The 21,387-nt window shown below is 44.1% G+C and overlaps 1 protein-coding gene across 2 annotated transcripts in view; it reads left to right on the top strand.

Annotated features, from left to right (window-relative positions):
• The window catches only part of CDC7 (cell division cycle 7), a 308,046-nt gene that overhangs the window by 215,552 nt on the left and 71,107 nt on the right, over positions 1-21,387 (top strand). For both annotated transcript variants that reach the window (XM_063939919.1, XM_063939920.1), the window contains exon 9: positions 6,054-6,136. In XM_063939919.1, coding sequence (XP_063795989.1) covers positions 6,054-6,136 — 83 coding nt within the window. The remainder of the gene's footprint in view (positions 1-6,053; positions 6,137-21,387) is intronic.

Here is a 21,387-nt window from a genome sequence, read left to right as displayed (position 1 = left end):
GTTAGTTTATTTACAGGAAGGCTGCTGGCAGCAGCCTCCCTACTTCGTGGTAGTTAGAGGGGGAGTAGGAACCAACTTAATGGAGAGTTAATGGGTTTCTACTCCTCTGACAAGACACTGAGCTCCTTAGGGTACTGATCGCAAGCCCACGAGGCGACCGCTCACTCCCGCAGCACGGCCGCAACCCCCTAACAGAGCCAGAAGAAAGGTGAGTATAGCGCCGGCGTCCTGGTTAGCGGGTCGCCAGCGGAAATGGCGGGACAAGGGTGGGAGCGCAGCTCTGACGGGCTGCGCTCCTGGAATTCTCAGCAACATGCACATGTAGATGCTTGAGGGTCGTCCTTAGCCAGCTCATTAACCCTACAGTGGTCACATAGTTATCAGGGGTTAATACTGCTGTTACACAATCCTCAGGCCAGTATAAAGAATAAGTGCGGGAAGCTGCACGCCTTTACAGGGGGCGGGGCTTCCTCTCAGAGAGGATCCAGCGCTCACCAGCACCTTTATCTCCCTGCAGCTCATAGAACAAGGATGCTGACAGGGAGCGCTGCCCTCCACTTAACTTCAACGATACCTCTGCGGTACCAGGATGTTATAGACGGGGGGAGGGGGGGGAGAGTGTATTAAATGTACTAGCTACCCTATTAATGTCAACTAGTTAGCGCCGGGCTTTTATCATAACAGCCTACAGAGACACAGTGTGGCTCCTTATACTCTGTAACTCTCTGAAGGTACTCTGGGGGAAACTGTGTCCTACATTTTCCTGTGTGTGTATAAGTGTGCAAATTTCACATTACCATGTCTAAGGACTCTGTGTCCTGTACTGTAGAGTGTTTATCTTCTCCTGAGGAGTCTATTCCATGTACTCAGGACTGCAGTATACTTTCTCAGCCTTCTGAATCCGAACCCGCATGGGTGGATTCTTTAAGGGTAATGATATCCCAGATTTCAACAAGGATGTCACATACTGAGAAAGAGACACAGTTTAAAAAAAAAAAATCTGTTTAGGTTACGATGTATTCAGCCCCCACTACTGTCTAAAAAACGTACACTTGCCCAGATAATGCAAGCTGACACTGATACTGACTCTGATACAGGGAGCGGTCATGGGGATATGCTTGGGGGGAGGGAGGAGGAGGATTCATCCCTTGCTAAAGGGGTGCAACTAATGATTGAAGCCATTAGGGTTTTTTTTTTACATATTTCTGAGAAGGTACCTGAGCAGGTAGAGGAAAATAATTTTACTGTAAATAAGAAATCCTTGCTTACCATCCCTGCTTCTAAGGAGTTAAACTCCTTGTTTGAAAACTCCCGAAAAACCCAGGGGAAAAAAAAAATCCAGATCCCTAAAAATTCTCATTGCTTTCCCTTTCCTTGAAGAGGACAGGAAGAAGTGGGAAAACCCACCTATAGTAGACTCTTCTGTATCTAGGTTTTCAAAAAAGGTGGTTTTACCGGTCCCTGGTTCAACGTCCTTAAAGGAGCTGGCTGACCGCAAGATTGAGACTACGCTCAAATCACTATACACTGTTACAGGCGTGGCTTTAAGGCCCACTATTGCTTGTGCGTGGAATTCTAAAGCCATAGTAAAGTGGTCAGGCACATAACTGGAGGAATTAGATACTATGGATAGGAGTGACATTGACTTTTTTTTTTTACGTCACATACAGGATTCTGCAGGTTTCATGGTGGAGCGATGAAGGACATTGGGCTACTTAATGCGAGGGCAACTTCCATAAGTCTCGGAAAACCTACCCTTCACAGGTCAGGCTCTATTTGGGGATGCGTGGATTTCCACAGCGACTGCGGGTAAGTCGACCTTTCTTCCCTCCGCAGCAGCACCGGCTAGGAAATTTTATCCTACGCCTACAAAGCAGTCCTTTCGGACCACAATATTTAAAAAATCCAAACCCCTTCCCACCTTCTTTAGAGAAGGTTGGGGAAAGTCCAGAAAACCTGCACCAACAGGTTCCCAGGAACAGAAACCAGGTTCTGCTTCCTCAAAATCTTCAGCATGACGGTGGACCTCCCAGCCTGGAGATCGGCAGGTGAAGGCAGACTAAAAGATTTCAGTCACGTCTGGGCGTCTTCATGCCTAGATTCCTGGGTAAAAGATATTGTTACCCAGGGCTACAGACTGGAATTTCAAGAACTCCCACCTCACAGATTCTTCAAATCATACTTACCAGCTTCGCTGACAAAGTGCTATCCTACAGGAAGCCATTCAAAAATTGGTGCAAACAAATGTCATTGTTCCGGTTCCACCTCACCTAAAACACAACGGTTATTAACCAAACCTGTTTGTGGTACCAAAACCGGACGGTTCTGTAAGACCAATATTAAACCTAAAGTCGTTGAACCCCTTCTTGAGGGTATTCAAATTCAAGATGGAGTCTCTGGGAGCAGTGATCTCAGGTCTGGAGGAGGCGGAATTCCTAGTATACCTGGGTATCAAGGATGCGTACCTTCACGTTCCGATCTGGCCGACTCACCAGGCTTATCTAAGATTTGTGTTGCAGGACTGTTACCATCAGTTCCAGACATTGCTATTTGGCCTCTCCACAGCACCATGGGTGTTCACCAAGGTCATGGCAGACATGATGCTCCTCCTCCGCATGCAGGGAGTGAACATAATTCCATATCTGGACGATCTCCTGATAAAAGCATTTTCCAGGGAGAGGCTGTTGCAGAGTATTGCTCTCTCAACTCAACTACTCCAGGATCATGGGTGGATCCTGAACCTTCCAAAGTCACGTTTGAATCCGACAAGGAGACTGTCCTTCCTGGGGAAGATACTCGACACGGAAGTGCAGAGGATTTTTCTACTGGTGGAGAAAGCATTGGTGATCCAATCAATGGTCCGGGATGTCTTGAAGCCAGCCCAGGTATCGGTTCATCAGTGCATTCACCTTCTGGGAAAGATGGTAGTCTCCTACTAGGCTGTGCAGTATGGAAGATTCCATGCAAAGTTCTTCCAGCTGGATCTCCTGGACAAGTGGTCCAGATCTCATCTTCACATGCACCAGCGGATACGCCCATCGCAGAAATCCAGAATTTCACTCCTTTGGTTGCTGCAGTCTTCTCACCTACTCGAGGGCCACAGGTTCGGGATTGAGAATTGGATCCTTCTAACCACGGATGCAAGTGTCAGAGGTTGGGGAGCAGTCACCCAAGGGAAAACTTCCAAGGAAAGTGGTCAAGTCTGGAATCCATCCTTCCAATAAACGTTCTGGAACTAAGGGCTATATACAACGCCCTTCTACAAGTGGCACATCTTCTGCAAGATCAAGCCATTAAGGTTCAGTCGGACAATGTCACGGCAGTGTCTTGCATAAACAGGCAGGGCGGAATGAAGAGCAGATCTGCATTGTCAGAGGTAACAAGAATCCTTCCTCCTCTGGGCAGAAATTCACGTAGTGGTGCTGTTGGCGATCTTCATTCCTGGAGTAGTCAACTGAGAAGCGGACTTCTTCAGCAGACACTATCTCCATCCAGGAGAATGGGGCCTCCAACCGGAGGTATTCGCAGAAATAACAAGCCAATGGGGTGTGCCTCAACAAGAAGCTTTGGAGTTACTGTTCCAGGTCAAGGGATCCACAAGCAGTGGTGGTGGACGTCCTGGTAACTCTGTGGGTGTTCCAGACAGTGTTTGTGTTCCCTCCACTTCCACTGTAATAAAAAGAAAAAGGGTTCAGGCGATCCTCATTGCTCCGGACTGGCCAAGAAGCACTTGGTACGCGGATCTTCTGGAAATACTGCTGGAGGGTCCGAGGCCTCTTCCTTTTCGCGAGGACCTTCTACAACAGGGGCCGTTCGCCTATCAAGACTTACCACGGCTACGTTTGATGGCATGGAGGTTGAATGCCAGATCTTAGCTCCGAAAGGCATTCTGAACAAAGTCATTCCTACTCTGATTCAAGCTAGGAAGGGTGTAATGTCTAAGCAATACCATTGAATCTGGAAATAGTACGTGTCTTGGTGTGAGTCCCAGAAGTTTCCTACGGTGGAGTTTCAACTAGGACGGTTTCTCCTCTTTCTGCAAGCAGGTGTGGATGTGGGCCTATGCTTGGGCTCCATAAAGATCCAGATTTTGGCCTTGTCAATTTTCTTCCAGAAACAGTTGGCTGCTCTCCCTGAAGTTCAGACACTCTTGAAAGGAGTTCTGCACATCCAACCACCCTTTGTGCCTCCAACGGCACCTTGGGATCTTAATGTGGTGCCGCAGTTCCTGCAATCGGATTCGTTCGAACCTTTACAGTAGGTGGACGTAAAGTTTCTTACTTGGAAGGCGGTCACACTGTTGGCATTGGCATCTACAAGATGTGTGTCATAATTTGGGGCATTGTCGCAGAAGAGCCCATATTTGATTTTCCATGAGGATAGAGCTGAGCGCAGAACGGGTCAACAATTTCTTCTGTCGGCTTTTAATATCAACCAACCTATTGTGATGCCAGTGGCTACTGACACCTCAATTACCTCAAAGTCCTTGGATGTTGTGAGCGCTTTGAAGATATGTGTAGAGAACTTCTCGTCACAGGAAGTCGGACGCACTATTTGTTCTTTATGATCCCAACAAGATGGGGTGTCCTGCTTCTAAGCAGATGATTTCTTGCTGGATCAGGCTTACTATCCTGCATGCTTATTCTACGGCGGGTTTGCCGATTCCAAGATCTGTTCAGGCCCACTCTACTCGTAAAGTGGGTTCTTCCTTGGCGGCTGTCCGGGGTGTCTCGGCTTTACAGCTTTGCCGAGCAGCTACTTGGTCAGGGTCGAACACGTTTGGCAAGTTCTACAAGTTCGATACTTTGACCAAACTTAAGGTCCTCAGAGGCCAATCTGTTCTGCAGGAACCTCGGCACTCTCCCTCCCTCCTGTAATGGGAGCTTTGGTACATACCCATGGTACTAAATGGAACCCCGGCATTCTCTAGGACGTAAGAGAAAATAGGATTTTATGTACTTACCGGTAAATCCTTTTCTCGTAGTCCCTAGAGGATACTGGGCGCCCGCCCAGTGCTTCGTATTCCTGCATTGTTACTTGGTTAAGTATTGTTGGTTCAGTCGTTGCTGAATCATTTTAATTTGGTTAGCTTGGCTTTTCTTTTGTGTGTGAGCTGGTGTGTATCTCACCACTATCTGTATTTCCTTCTCTTGAAGTATGTCAGTCTCCTCGGGCACAGTTTCTGAGTCTGGTAGGAGGGGCATAGAGGGAGGAGCCAGCTCACACTATTAAACTCTTAAAGTGCCCATGGATCCTAGAGGACATGTCTGTACACCATGATGCTAAATGGAACCCCAGCATCCTCTGCACATGTTATATCTGACCCCCCCCCCCCCCCTGCAGTGCAACATGGTTTTGCCCGTTAGAGATTTTGCTTTTGCAATCAGGTCACAAGTTGAGGTAAATTAGCCAAATTGCCAGTTTTGTGTTTTATTTGAACTTGCTGTGTTTTTAGAGTAGCTTTGCTTTCAAAAAGAACATGAACTGTTTAATGTTTGTTTAATAGGGAGCTACGTTTCCTAATATACCTTCAGTTTGTATGCGGTATTTGACATTATACCATATACTATACTATTTCAGGAATTTAACTTGGTTCATTTTAAGGTATTCGCAATGTCAACATGGTCTGACTGTTAACTGTGTATATTACATCCCAATACGGGATGCGTTCGGCATCCCAGCGCTCAGTCAAGATTCCAGCACCAGAATCTTGATACTGTTGAGAAGGCAGACTCCGGAATCCCCTGGCATCCTGAACAAATGTGTGCTGGTTAGGGTAGGTAGAGTTTAGGTGTAGGCTCTGGGAGCTGGGTTAGGCACTATGGGGGGGGACAGTTAAGCTGTGGGGGGAGAGGGTTAGGATGGGGGGGGGGTCACTTACCCACCAGGTGTCTGGATCCTGACCATCGCCATGGCGCTGTTTGTCTTCTGACCGTCTGCATGGTAAGCGCCGGTATACCGTACACAACTGCTGCATACTTGTCCACCTTCTGAACATAAACTTTTCATACCACACTCACTTTTAATAATTCTCTGCTTTTTTTCCTTTAAAGGAGCAGACAGATTGCGCCAAGAGCTGGGACGCCTGGATACCGTGCCCCAGAGGTGTTAATGAAATGCACACATCAAACAACTGGTAACTAGTTTTTATTTCCTGATTCAGCCTTATTTTAAGTAGGGAACAATTGCACCTTGGCTTTTCTGCCATCCGCAAAATAAGATATTAATGTTACTGCGCAAAACAATACAAAAGCTATTTTGGCTGAAATATATAATAGAGGAAAAATTGTATGCCTAAATATTCAGAATAACATTTGCACACAGTAAGCAATGGATTGCATTGAAATATTATAAAATGTGTGTTTATATATGTGTGTACGTGTGTATGTATGTATATGTGTGTGTACAGCAAATTTGGTGCTAAAATAAGTTATTATAAAGCGCTGCAGGGTCTGAGGCATTATATATTAAGGTTTCAGAACCGGGATAAGCGCTGGGTTGTGAGCTGGCAAACTCCCTCTGTGTTTCTCTGGCAGGCTTTACTGTGGGTCTGTCCCCCTTTTGGCCCAGTGTGTCTGTAGGTGTCGGTACAGGTGTGTCGGCATGTCTGAGGCGGAGTGCTCTTCCCAGGAGGAGACTGTGTTAGGGGCAGAAACGCTGTGGGAGTGACCCTGTCGGCACCGCCGACTCCTGACTGGGTAAATGTGTTGAATTCTTTGAATGCTAATGTGGCTCTTAATAATAAGAGATTAGATAAATCTGTCTCGGAACCAGGTATGGAAGAAATCTGTGGAGGATGTGTTATCACAGGTCCAGACCCCCTCGGGGTCACATAAACGTTCGTTTGCTCAGTTAGCAGACACAGATACCGACACGGACACGGACTCCAGTGTCGACTATAGTGATACCAGATTTGACCCAAAATTGGCAAAGAGCATTCAGTACATGATTGTGGCAATAAAAGACGTGTTGCATATCACCGAGGACCCTGCTGTTCCTGATACTAGGGTCTGTATGTATAAGGGAAAGAAACCTGAGGTAACGTTTACTCCCTCTCATGAACTGAATACCCTTTTTGAAAAAATGTGGGAAAATCCTGACAAAAAGTTTCTGATTCCCAAAAGGATTCAAATGGCGTATCCGTTCCCTTCTGGGGATAGAGAAAAGTGGGAGTCACCTCCCATTGTGGACAAGGCGTTATCACAGTTGTCTAAAAAGGTGGCTTTACCGTCTCCTGACACGGCAGCCCTTAAGGATCCTGCGTATCGTAGACTGGAAAATACGCTAAAATCCATTTACGTCACCACAGGTACACTACTCAGACCAGCTATTGCATCTGCGTGGGTGAGTAGTGCTATCGAAAAGTGGGCAGATAACTTGTCATCTGATATAGATACCCTAGATAGGGATTCCATCCTTTTAACGCTGGGTTATATCAGGGACGCTGCAGCCTACCTAAAGGAAGCGCCGAGAGGTATTGGCCTCTTGGGATCAAGGGCCAATGCCATGGCAGTCTCAGCTAGGAGAGCATTGTGGATTCATCAATGGAATGCTGATGCTGACTCTAAGAAAGCTATGCAGTCTCTACCGTATAAAGGTGGTATATTGTTTGGTGAAGGTCTCGCTGAGTTGGTATCTACGGCTGCGGGTAAGTCTTCATTTTTGCCTTATGTTCCTCCACAACAAAAGAAAGCTCACCACTTGCATGTGCAGTCTTTTCGGCCAAATAAATACAAAAAAGGCCGTGGTTATACCTTCCTTGCTAATGGAGGAAGAGTACAAGTAGGTAATTTGCACACCGCGCCAATAATCACCTGCAGCTTAGGTATACCTAAGATGAGACTCCTCACCAGTCTCAGAACAATCGGAAATACAATACAATTAGGTATAACAATAGCGCTGATAACAGTTGATCACACACAGAGTCAGCTTACATCAATAATGATATTCCACTTGTTCAGTCACTCAATACTCTATGCGTAGCAATCCACTGGTGGATGTATTCACCACTTTTAGAGGGAGGGATTCACCTTTAGATAATCCAAAAACAAATGGACATGGTGCAAGTACAGCCAGATAATTTGGATAAAAGGTGATTTTAATACAAAAAACTCACAAACAGAGAAAGAAAATAGGCATATAACCACTTTTGTGGTTTAAGGACATATGACCAGGCATCAACACTGTTACCCTCCCAGATCGTTAGCAAGGAAGCAGATCGGAGTTCCGGAACCTCGAATCCACTGGTAAACAGGAAGCCGTTCAGTCCAACAATAGTCCCCAGAAACGTCAGTCACCACGCCTGAAGCTTTTCGGACCTTAGTCCTTCATCAGAGGCATGGTGGCTGACTGAATGGATGCTTCCTAAATACCCACAAACCAACAAATTAACAGGTGGCGCTTGACAATCAAATGAAATTAAAAAAACATTTATTTAAATACAATAAATAAGGTTACAACACACTCCCGGGAGAATAAAATAATATGACAATTCACAATAATAAAAATGTGCACTATGGTAAGGCTTCTTATTCAATTCCTCAGGTAACCAATTATAATTAGTAAACTTAAATGCACACAAATAAATAGCTGCGCCTAGAGGATTTTAGCTATCTATGGTACACTTTTGGTGCAAGTAAATTAAAATATGAAATAAATATATGATTGATTGATTAATGTGATTTCATAACATGAGTCACTCACGCCTTGGTATACCAGAAGGTGCTGTATACGTCACAAATCCATTGCAGTAGATAGTTAGTTGTAAGAATGCATAGGTGAATTACCTCCGCTGGGCAGGAGCCTGTTCTATCCTTGCTCCCTGGTGGCGTCCCGCTATGCTGTCAGTGACACGCACCAGAGCCTCAGCGGGTAAGATGATGCTGCACCGTGCAGTGTGCCTAAACAAGCTGTGCAGGTAAATTACTCTGCCTCCGGTACCTCCGTACTTTGCAGACAGGAGGCTCCTTAGGACACAGGTTCTACTTGCAAGGATTCACACTCCCATCAGCCGCTGCACCATAGCATTGTCCGTGCAGAGCAATCCACCTCTACAGCACCACCACCGGGAGCACCTGCATCTGCACTACATTCCCCATCACAGTTGCTACGGCCAACCACGCCATCTGGGGAAGTGGTAATCACGGGTGCCGTTTCCCTGCAGCCCGGCGCAGACCGGCGTACTCCGGAAAATCAGCCCTAACAGCCTCCTGTCTGCAAAGTACGGAGGTACCGGAGGCAGAGTAATTTACCTGCACAGCTTGTTTAGGCACACTGCACGGTGCAGCATCATCTTACCCGCTGAGGCTCTGGTGCGTGTCACTGACAGCATAGCGGGACGCCACCAGGGAGCAAGGATAGAACAGGCTCCTGCCCAGCGGAGGTAATTCACCTATGCATTCTTACAACTAACTATCTACTGCAATGGATTTGTGACGTATACAGCACCTTCTGGTATACCAAGGCGTGAGTGACTCATGTTATGAAATCACATTAATCAATCAATCATATATTTATTTCATATTTTAATTTACTTGCACCAAAAGTGTACCATAGATAGCTAAAATCCTCTAGGCGCAGCTATTTATTTGTGTGCATTTAAGTTTACTAATTATAATTGGTTACCTGAGGAATTGAATAAGAAGCCTTACCATAGTGCACATTTTTATTATTGTGAATTGTCATATTATTTTATTCTCCCGGGAGTGTGTTGTAACCTTATTTATTGTATTTAAATAAATGTTTTTTTAATTTCATTTGATTGTCAAGCGCCACCTGTTAATTTGTTGGTTTGTGGTTTATGTTAGGGATTGGCAATTCCCTATATCAGGAGGCTGCTGACAATCACAGTGCAGTGTTTCTCACCCAAGCGCGTAGTTTTTTTCCTTCCTAAATACCCTAACTAATCAGGTAGAATTGGCTACACTTGTGACTTCTAATCAATTTTTGTCCGTTTCTGCTGATCCTCTTCCGGAAATGACGATCGCGGTGATTTACCGGAACCGGAAGTGCGTCATTTGCGTTCCACGATGCGTTCCAGCTCAGAAAAAACGGAAGTTAGACCTTTTTCTTCCAGAATGCGTTCCAGATGTCCATTTTGTAGTGTTATTATAGGTTTATTGTTCACAAGGTCCTTAAAGTGTCCATAATAGAGGTAAAATCCGCAGAAGTATATACCCAAAAAATAAACAAAACATGACAGTGTATTACAACAATGATAGTTAAAACAATTATTTATAAAAAAATTATTTATAAAAATTATAAAAACCATTTAAGTTCAAACTCAGAGTTCAAGCCATTAGGGGTTAAGGAATTAAGTTTAAAAATCCATTTCATCTCCGCCTTGGCTAGACTAATCTCTGAATTCCGATGCCTCCAATTTGGAGTAATTGCTTGGATCCCCATAAAAAAATTTAAATATTTCGGATTACATTGGTGAACCTTTTTAAAATGCATAGACACTGAGTGTGTTTCTAGCCCCTTTTTTATGTTATATGTATGTTCGGCTAGGCGTGTTTTTAAATTCCTACTTGTCTTGCCAATGTAGAACAAGTTACAAGTACAGGATAAAACATATATAACATTCTTTGTGTTACAAGTAATGAAGTTATGGATTTGAAATTTATCCCCATTAACTTCAAATTCTTTCTGTTTACTGGGGCCCTTTACCAGCCGACACATGGGGCATAGTCCACATCTATGAAAACCATGGCTCCTAGTGCTGGAGCGCTTGGTATCATTCATAGCACTATGTACCAGTTCATCCTTAATATTTTTGGCTCTTCTATATGTAAATAGAGGCCTATCGGGGATCTCCTTCCCCAATACAGGATCCTCTTTTAATACTCTCCAATGTTTCTTAAAAATGGACTCAATTTCCCTATGTTGAATATTAAAATCACTAATAAAATTCCAAGTATGAGGATGGCTATCTGTGTCTTGAGTTTTTTTGTCCAAAAGGGACTTCCTATCTACAGATTCCAATCGCAGTTTTGAAGATAACAACTCTTCCTGCTTATAACCCTTCTCAAGAAATCTCCCACTCATTTCACCAATCTGCTGATCACATATACTTTCTTCGGTACAGTTACGTTTTACTCTTAAAAACTGGCCATAGGGGATCCCATCAAGCCAGCTTTTGTGATGAAGACTGCTTTTCTCTATATAGCTGTTAGAATCAGTTTCCTTTCTATAAAGCTTAGTAAAGAGAGTGTTATCCTTTACATAAATACATAAATCAAGAAAGGTAATGTCAGTTTTACTCATAGTGAAGGTGAGGTTAATGTTATAGTCGTTTATATTGAGGTTCTGACAAAAAACCTTCAACTCCTCATCAGTTCCACTCCAAATGAATAGGACATCGTCTATAAAACGTCGCCAGGACACCAGACTCGACCCCAGCAGACCATCATGCCATACCATAGTGGTCTCCCAATATGCCATAAATAGATTGGCGTAGCTGGGGGCGAATCTGGTGCCCATGGCGGTCCCAATAAGCTGGACATAATAGGACCCTCCAAAATAAAAATAATTGTTTGTCAAAATAAATTTGATACTTTTCAACACAAACAATTTAGTGACCTCTGTAAGCGTTGACCTATTTAAAAAGTATGACACTGCCTCCAAACCTCTATCCATCTCTATTATTGTATATAGAGTGGATACATCTGCACTTATCAAGGTGAAATTCTCACACCATTGTATGTCCTCTATAACTCTCAGAACATCACTAGTATCCTTAAGGTATGAATTTGTCAATTTCACCAGAGGCTGTAAATATGAGTCGACCACTGCCGACAGGTTGGAGGAAATACTATTTGTACCAGCGACAATAGGTCGACCAGGGGGATTGAGGGGATCCTTATGTATCTTAGGTAAGGTATAAAAGGTTGGCACAGTGGGGAATTTGATATTGATAAAGTCACTTACTGATTTAGTCAGGACACCACTTAGGACGGCCTCCTCTGTTAGGTTATTTAATTCTTTAACAATCCTAGCTGTGGGGTCTGATTTAAGCTTACGGTATGTTGAACCATTTTCAAGCTGACTTGTAATTTCCTCAATGTATTTTTCTCTATCCATCAGCACCACCCCTCCCCCTTTATCCGCAGGTTTAATTATCAGACTCTCGTCATCCCTTAAAGTCTTTAGGGCCAGATACTCATTCTTCGTTAAATTGCACTTAAATTTCTTTTTCTTTTTCATGAGTTCCTGCACCTCATTGTTGACCAATTTACCAAAACATTCAATAAAACATCCTTTTTGATGGGCTGGATAAAAGGTGGATTTTGGTTTGAACTTAGAGGTCACTAATCCTTCCTCATATTCACATTCCTTTCCTTCCTTATTAAGAAAAAATCTTTTCACTGTGAGTTTTCGGATATACCTGTTGATATCCACAAAAAACTCAAAGGGATCAGCACTTCTAGTGGGTGAAAACTTAAGACCCTTTCTTAAGACATTTTCCTCATCTTTACTTAAGATTTTTTTGCTAAGATTAAAAATCTTAGTGGTGGGGTTATTGTTAGTCAAATTAGAGGGTTCCTTTGCTTTCTTATTCTTCTTAGTTTTATTTTAATTTTTGTTTTTACCCAATCCTCTCTTCCCTCTTTTATTGGTTCTACATTTTTCTTTTACCACCTTCTCCCCCTCCTTTGATCCTGGTCTAAAAAATGGGGTGTCTGATCCCTTCTTTCCCTAATCTCGAAGCGATTCCTCTCTATCGGTATCCCATAGTTCTTTTGTAAGGGACTGTAATTATCCTCAGATCTATGATAATTATTTTTCATTCCGAAATTGTCATTGGATCTCAGGTTGTCGTATTGCGGGAACCTCTCAAACCTTCTTTGTGGCTTGTAGTGATTTTCACCTCTATTGAACCTATTACCATAATTCCTGCGGTCAACCTGCCTCCAATCTGTGTCGGTGTTTCTATTTACAATGGGCCGTTTCTGTTGAGGTTTAATTTCTTTTGGTTGTGTTGATATGTCACCCTCAACTTGTTTTTCAATTATATTCACACCCCCTTTTCTACTTACTTCTAAAAGGTGTAAATCCCTATAGTACTTTTTTTGCTTACGTTCTCTCAGATCTCTTGTATCTTTATTCAACTTCCTTACTATCTCTATCTCTGCTTCTTTAAAATCTTCAAGATTTTTAAAAGGGTCCACAAGGGTCTGTAAGCTACTAATCTCATCAGTTAAGGTTGCTAGATGTTTTTTCCGCTCCTTTAATATTAATTCAATCAAACAAAAGGAACATTGATCAAGTATCTTATTCCATTGTTCCCTAAAATCACCATTTTCCTGTCCAAACGAAGGTGTTTTAGCAATCTTTAGACCCTTTGGAATAATTTTACTTGACTCATATTTTTCTAGGGTAATTATTTCCCACCAAATGCGGTTTTCCTTAAGTACCGCATTCTCTAATTTTTGTAGCACCGTACTTAGATCTTCATCTAATACAGTGCCATCCTTCTCATTCAAGAAGAGGGTGGGTAACAATTCCCTTCTGCTTTCTCTAAATGTGAACATATCGGCAGCAGTAAGCAAATAGTGTGAAGAAGTAATAGATCAAGTACAAGTAGGTAATTTGCACACCGCGCCAATTTTGTGGATATCAACAGGTATATCCGAAAACTCACAGTGAAAAGATTTTTTCTTAATAAGGAAGGAAAGGAATGTGAATATGAGGAAGGATTAGTGACCTCTAAGTTCAAACCAAAATCCACCTTTTATCCAGCCCATCAAAAAGGATGTTTTATTGAATGTTTTGGTAAATTGGTCAACAATGAGGTGCAGGAACTCATGAAAAAGAAAAAGAAATTTAAGTGCAATTTAACGAAGAATGAGTATCTGGCCCTAAAGACTTTAAGGGATGACGAGAGTCTGATAATTAAACCTGCGGATAAAGGGGGAGGGGTGGTGCTGATGGATAGAGAAAAATACATTGAGGAAATTACAAGTCAGCTTGAAAATGGTTCAACATACCGTAAGCTTAAATCAGACCCCACAGCTAGGATTGTTAAAGAATTAAATAACCTAACAGAGGAGGCCGTCCTAAGTGGTGTCCTGACTAAATCAGTAAGTGACTTTATCAATATCAAATTCCCCACTGTGCCAACCTTTTATACCTTACCTAAGATACATAAGGATCCCCTCAATCCCCCTGGTCGACCTATTGTCGCTGGTACAAATAGTATTTCCTCCAACCTGTCGGCAGTGGTCGACTCATATTTACAGCCTCTGGTGAAATTGACAAATTCATACCTTAAGGATACTAGTGATGTTCTGAGAGTTATAGAGGACATACAATGGTGTGAGAATTTCACCTTGATAAGTGCAGATGTATCCACTCTATATACAATAATAGAGATGGATAGAGGTTTGGAGGCAGTGTCATACTTTTTAAATAGGTCAACGCTTACAGAGGTCACTAAATTGTTTGTGTTGAAAAGTATCAAATTTATTTTGACAAACAATTATTTTTATTTTGGAGGGTCCTATTATGTCCAGCTTATTGGGACCGCCATGGGCACCAGATTCGCCCCCAGCTACGCCAATCTATTTATGGCATATTGGGAGACCACTATGGTATGGCATAATGGTCTGCTGGGGTCGAGTCTGGTGTCCTGGCGACGTTTTATAGACGATGTCCTATTCATTTGGAGTGGAACTGATGAGGAGTTGAAGGTTTTTTGTCAGAACCTCAATATAAACGACTATAACATTAACCTCACCTTCACTATGAGTAAAACTGACATTACCTTTCTTGATTTATGTATTTATGTAAAGGATAACACTCTCTTTACTAAGCTTTATAGAAAGGAAACTGATAGAGAAACTATATAGAGAAAAGCAGTCTTCATCACAAAAGCTGGCTTGATGGGATCCCCTATGGCCAGTTTTTAAGAGTAAAACGTAACTGTACCGAAGAAAGTATATGTGATCAGCAGATTGGTGAAATGAGTGGGAGATTTCTTGAGAAGGGTTATAAGCAGGAAGAGTTGTTATCTTCAAAACTGCGATTGGAATCTGTAGATAGGAAGTCCCTTTTGGACAAAAAAACTCAAGACACAGATAGCCATCCTCATACTTGAAATTTTATTAGTGATTTTAATATTCAACATAGGGAAATTGAGTCCATTTTTAAGAAACATTGGAGAGTATTAAGAGGATCCTGTATTGGGGAAGGAGATCCCCGATAGGCCTCTATTTACATATAGAAGAGCCAAAAATATTAAGGATGAACTGGTACATAGTGCTATGAATGATACCAAGCGCTCCAGCACTAGGAGCCATGGTTTTCATAGATGTGGACTATGCCCCATGTGTCGGCTGGTAAAGGGCCCCAGTAAACAGAAAGAATTTGAAGTTAATGGGGATAAATTTCAAATCCATAACTTCAATACTTGTAACACAAAGAATGTTATATATGTTTTATCCTGTACTTGTAACTTGTTCTACATTGGCAAGACAAGTAGGAATTTAAAAACACGCCTAGCCGAACATACATATAACATAAAAAAGGGGCTAGAAACACACTCAGTGTCTATGCATTTTAAAAAGGTTCACCAATGTAATCCGAAATATTTAAATTTTTTTATGGGGATCCAAGCAATTACTCCAAATTGGAGGCATCGGAATTCAGAGATTAGTCTAGCCAAGGCGGAGATGAAATGGATTTTTAAACTTAATTCCTTAACCCCTAATGGCTTGAACTCTGAGTTTGAACTTAAATGGTTTTTATAATTTTTATAAATAATTTTTTTATAAATAATTGTTTTAACTATCATTGTTGTAATACACTGTCATGTTTTGTTTATTTTTTGGGTATATACTTCTGCGGATTTTACCTCTATTATGGACACTTTAAGGACCTTGTGAACAATAAACCTATAATAACACTACAAAATGGACATCTGGAACGCATTCTGGAAGAAAAAGGTCTAACTTCCGTTTTTTCTGAGCTGGAACGCATCGTGGAACGCAAATGACGCACTTCCGGTTCCGGTAAATCACCGCGATCGTCATTTCCGGAAGAGGATCAGCAGAAACGGACAAAAATTGATTAGAAGTCACAAGTGTAGCCAATTCTACCTGATTAGTTAGGGTATTTAGGAAGCATCTATTCAGTCAGCCACCATGCCTCTGATGAAGGACTAAGGTCCGAAAAGCTTCAGGCGTGGTGACTGACGTTTCTGGGGACTATTGTTGGACTGAACGGCTTCCTGTTTACCAGTGGATTCGAGGTTCCGGAACTCCGATCTGCTTCCTTGCTAACGATCTGGGAGGGTAACAGTGTTGATGCCTGGTCATATGTCCTTAACCCACAAAAGTGGTTATATGCCTATTTTCTTTCTCTGTTTGTGAGTTTTTTGTATTAAAATCACCTTTTATCCAAATTATCTGGCTGTACTTGCACCATGTCCATTTGTTTTTGGATTATCTAAAGGTGAATCCCTCCCTCTAAAAGTGGTGAATACATCCACCAGTGGATTGCTACGCATAGAGTATTGAGTGACTGAACAAGTGGAATATCATTATTGATGTAAGCTGACTCTGTGTGTGATCAACTGTTATCAGCGCTATTGTTATACCTAATTGTATTGTATTTCTAATGGAGGAAGAGGAAAAGGTAAAAGATCTCCGGCCGTGGCAGGTTCTCAGGAGCAGAAGTCCTCCCCGGCTTCTGCCAAATCCACCGCATGACGCTGGGGCTCCTCTGCGGGAGTACGCACCGGTGGGGGCACGTCTCAAGCTCTTCAGTCAATTCTGGGCTCGTTCGGCCCTAGACACATGGATTTTAGAAATAGTGTCCCAGGGGTACAAACTGGAGTTTTCAAGACGTTCCCCCTCAACGTTTTTTCAAATCAGCCTTACCAGCTTCTCTTCCGAACAGGGAGGTAGTATGCGATGCAATACAAAAGTTGTGTCTGAATAAAGTCATTGTCAGGGTTCCCCCGTCACAACAGGGAGAAGGCTTTTATTCAAGCCTGTTTGTTGTCCCGAAACCGGACGGCTCGGTCGGACCAATTCTGAACCTAAAGTCCCTCAATCTTTACCTAGGAAAATTCAAATTCAAGATGGAATCTCTCCGAGCAGTGATCTCCAGTCTGGAGCAAATGGATTTCATGGTGTCGGTCGACATAAAGGATGCCTACTTACACGTCCCCATATATCCTCCGCATCAGGCTTACCTGTGGTTTGCTATTCAGGATTGTCGTTACCAATTTCAGACGTTGCCGTTTGGTCTGTCCACGGCTCCGAGGATTTTCACCAAGGTAATGGCGGAAATGATGGTTCTCCTTCACAAGCAAGGAGTCACAATTATCCCTTACCTGGACAATCTCCTGATAAATGCGAGATCCAAAGACAAGCTGGAGCAGGACATTGCGCTCTCCCTGACAGTTCTGCGACAACATGGTTGGCTCCTGAACTTGCCGAAGTCACAGTTGAATCCGACGAAGCGGCTGTTGTTTTTGATAATGATTCTGGACACGGAATTACAGAAGGTTTTTCTTCCAGAAGAGAAGGCTCTAGAAATTCAGAGTTTGGTTAAATAAATTCTGAAACCAGCGAGAGTATCAATTCATCAATTCATCAATGCACTTGGTTGCTGGGGAAGATGGTGGCGGCCTACGAGGCCATGCAGATTTCATGCCAGTGTGTTTCAGTGGGACCTGTTGGACAAGTGGTCCGGGTCCCATCTGCACATGCACCGGAAAATAATCCTATCCTCCAAGACCAGAATCTCACTCCTGTGGTGGCTGCACAGCTCTCACCTCCTAGAGGGACGCAGGTTCGGGATCCAGGACTGGATCCTAGTAACCACGGATGCGAGTCTCTGAGGCTGGGGAGCAGTCACACAGGGGGAAACCTTCCAGGGAAAATGGTCAAGCCAGGAAATATGTCTACACATAAACGTTCTGGAGTTGAGGGCTATTTACAACGGCAACCGGCCCGTCCTAATACAATCGAACAATATTACAGCAGTAGCGCACATAAACCGTCAGGGCGGAACAAAGAGCAGGGCGGCAATGGCTGAGTCCACAAAAGTTCTCCGCTGGGCGGAAAGACATACAAGCGCTCTGTCAGCAATCTTCATTCCAGGAGTGGACAACTGGGAAGCAGACTTCCTCAGCAGACACGATCTCCATCCAGGAGAGTGGGGTCTTCATCAAGAGGACTTCACAGAAGTGACAAGTCTTTGGGGAATTCCTCAAATAGACATGATGGCGTCTCGCCTCAACAAGAGGTTGAGGGACCCACAAGCAATAGCGGAGGACGTGCTGGTAACACCATGGGTGTTTCAGTTGGTGTACGTCTTCCCTCTGCTTCCACTCATTCCAAAGGTGCTAAAGATCATAAGTAGAACAAAGGTTCAGGCGATTCTCATTTCTCCGGAATGGCCAAGGAGGGCTTGGTATCCAGATCTTCAGGAATTACTCATAAGAGATCCCTGGCCTCTTCCTCTACGAGAGGATCTGTTACAGCAGGGGTCGTGCATGTATCACGACTTACCGCGGCTACGTTTGACAGGTTGGCGGTTGAACGCCGGATCCTAGCCCGAAAGGGTATTCCCAGTGAAGTTATTCCCACACTACTTCAGGCTAGAAAAGGTGTAACGTCTAAACATTATCACCGCATTTGGAGAAAATGTGTCTTGGTGTGAATCCAAGAAGGCTCCTACGGAAGAATTTCGGCTAAGGCATTTTCTCCATTTCCTGCAAGCAGGTGTGGATGCGGGCCTAAAGTTAGGCTCGATTAAGGTACAAATTTCGGCCTTATCGGTTTTCTTTCAAAAACAATTGGCCTCCCTTCCAGAAGTTCAGACTTTCGTGAAAGGAGTTTTGCACATCCAACCTTCATTTGTGCCCCCAGTGGCACCATGGGATCTTAACGTGGTGTTGCATTTCCTTCAATCACATTGGTTTGAACCTTTACAGAAGGTTGAGTTGAAATTTCTCACTTGGAAGGGGGTCATGCTATTGGCCTTCGCGAGGCAGGTGTCTGAGTTAGCGGCTTTGTCTCACAAGAGTGCTTATATAATCTTCCATGAAGGTAGAGCAGAGTTGAGGACTCGTCAACAATTTCTGCCGAAGGTGGTCTCATCGTTCCACATGAACCAGCCTATTGTGGTACTGGTGGCTACTGACGCCTTCGCAGAGTCAAAATCTCTCTATGTGGTCAGGGCCTTAAAGATTTATGTCGCCTGAACGGCTCAACTTAGGAAAACGGAAGCTCTGTTTGTCCTGTATGCTGCCAACAAGATTGGAATGCCTGCTTCCAAGCAGACTATTGCGCGCTGGATCTGTAATACGATTCAGCATGTTCATTCTACGGATGGATTGCCGTTACCGAAATTGGTGAAGCCCACTCTACCAGAAAGGTGGGCTCATCCTGGGCGGCTGCCCGCGGGGTCTCGGCATTACAACTCTGCCGAGCAGCTACTTGGTCGGGTTCAGACACTTTTGCAAAATTTTTAAAGTTTGATACCCTGGCTGATGAGGACCTCATGTTTGGTCAATCGGTGCTGCAGAGTCATTCGCACTCTCCCGCCCGTTCTAGAGCTTTGGTATAAACCCCATGGTTCTTATGGTGTCCCCAGCATCCTCTAGGACGTATGAGAAAATAGGATTTTAATACCTACTGGTAAATCCTTTTCTCTTAGTCCGTAGAGGATGCTGGGCGCCCTTCCCAGTGCGGACTCTATCTGCAGTTATTAGTTATGTTTACACACGGGTTGTGTTATGTTATAGTCAGCCTGTTGCTGACGTTGTTCATGCCGTTGACTGGAGTTCTGTTAAATTCCATGTTGTAAGGCGTGTTTGAGGTGTGAGCTGGTATGTGTCCCACCTTAGTTATCAATAAATCCTTTTCCTCGAAATGTCCGTCTCCCTGGGCACAGTTCCTATAACTGGAGTCTGGAGGAGGGGCATAGAGGGAGGAGCCAGTTCACACCCCATTGAAAGTCTTAAAGTGCCCATGTCTCCTGCGGATCCCGTCTATACCCCATGGTTCTTATGGTGTCCCCAGCATCCTCTACGGACTAAGAGAAAAGGATTTACCGGTAGGTATTATAATCCTATTATCTGCTGGTTTTCCGGTTCAAAATGAGTCTGAGAGCCGTGAGCTGGGTCTGGAGGAGGGCGAGTTCTTGGTCTCCCTGGACATAAAGGATGCTTACCTCAGGTTTGTTCTGCTGCAGGAACGTTGCCAGTTCCAGGCGCTGCCCTTCGGCCTATCCACGGCCCCAAGGGTTTTCACAAAAGTAGTGATGGCCATGATGATCCAACTCAGGATTCATTGTCCCCTACCTGGGCGATCTGCTGAGCAGGATCGGAGGAAGTACTGCTGGACAGCATCTACCCCACTACAACCCTGCTATCACGCCACGGGTGGTTTCTGCACTTTCAAAATACCCACCTGGAGCCAACCCAGGGTCTCCAGTTTCTCGGGATGATCCTGGACTCTGTGGCTCAGTAGGTCTTCCTCCCTACGGACAAGGCGAACACAATTCAGGAGTTTGGGCTGCTCTGCAGAAGGGGCGGTTCTTGCTACATCTCTGCACCATCTATTGGGGAAGATGGTGGCCTCCTTCGAAGCCATTCAGTTTAGCAGATTCCATATGAGGATATTCCAACTGGATCTCCTGAAGAAATGGTCTGGTTCACATCTGCAGATGAACCAGGTCATACGTATCTCACCGCAGGCCAGGATCTCCCTCCTGTGGTGGTTGCAATCCTCCTACCTCTTGGAGGGGCGGAGCTTCAGGATCCGTGATTAGATTCTCTTGACCACAGATGCCAGCCTTCGGGGCTTCGAAGCTGAAACCCAGGGACAACAGTTCCAGGGCCGGTGCTCGCTCCTAGAAAGCCGACTCCCAATTAACATACTGAAATTCAGAGCGATCTACAATGCTCCGCTACAGGCTGCTCATCTGCTCCAAGGCCTGACCACTCGGGTAGTGTCTGACAATGCCACGGCTGTGGCTTACGTCGATGGCAAGGTGGAACAAAGAGCAGGGCCTGCATGAGGGAGGTATCCGTGATTGTCCGCTGGGCCGAACAGAATGAAAGGGTGGTGTCGGCCATATTCCTTCCAGGAGTCGACAACTGGGAAGCTGACTTCCTCAGCCGTCACTACCTCCACCCAGGAGAGTGGGGTCTTCACCTCAGGTGTTTAACCTGATCACAGATCAGTGGGGCTGCCCACAGATCGATCTGATAGCCTTTCTGCTCAACAAGCTTCTGCTATTGTTCCAGAACAAGGGTGCCTCTGGCATTGGCAGTGTATGCACTGACTACTCCATGGGGTTAACAACTGGTTTACCTTTTTTCTCTGATTCCGTTGCACCCCAAGGTTTTAAAATTAATCAGAAGAGAGG

This window comes from Pseudophryne corroboree, chromosome 9, assembly GCF_028390025.1.
Source record: "Pseudophryne corroboree isolate aPseCor3 chromosome 9, aPseCor3.hap2, whole genome shotgun sequence".
NCBI classification, from domain to species: Eukaryota; Metazoa; Chordata; class Amphibia; order Anura; family Myobatrachidae; genus Pseudophryne; species Pseudophryne corroboree.
This window is presented reverse-complemented; position numbering and strand designations above follow the sequence as displayed.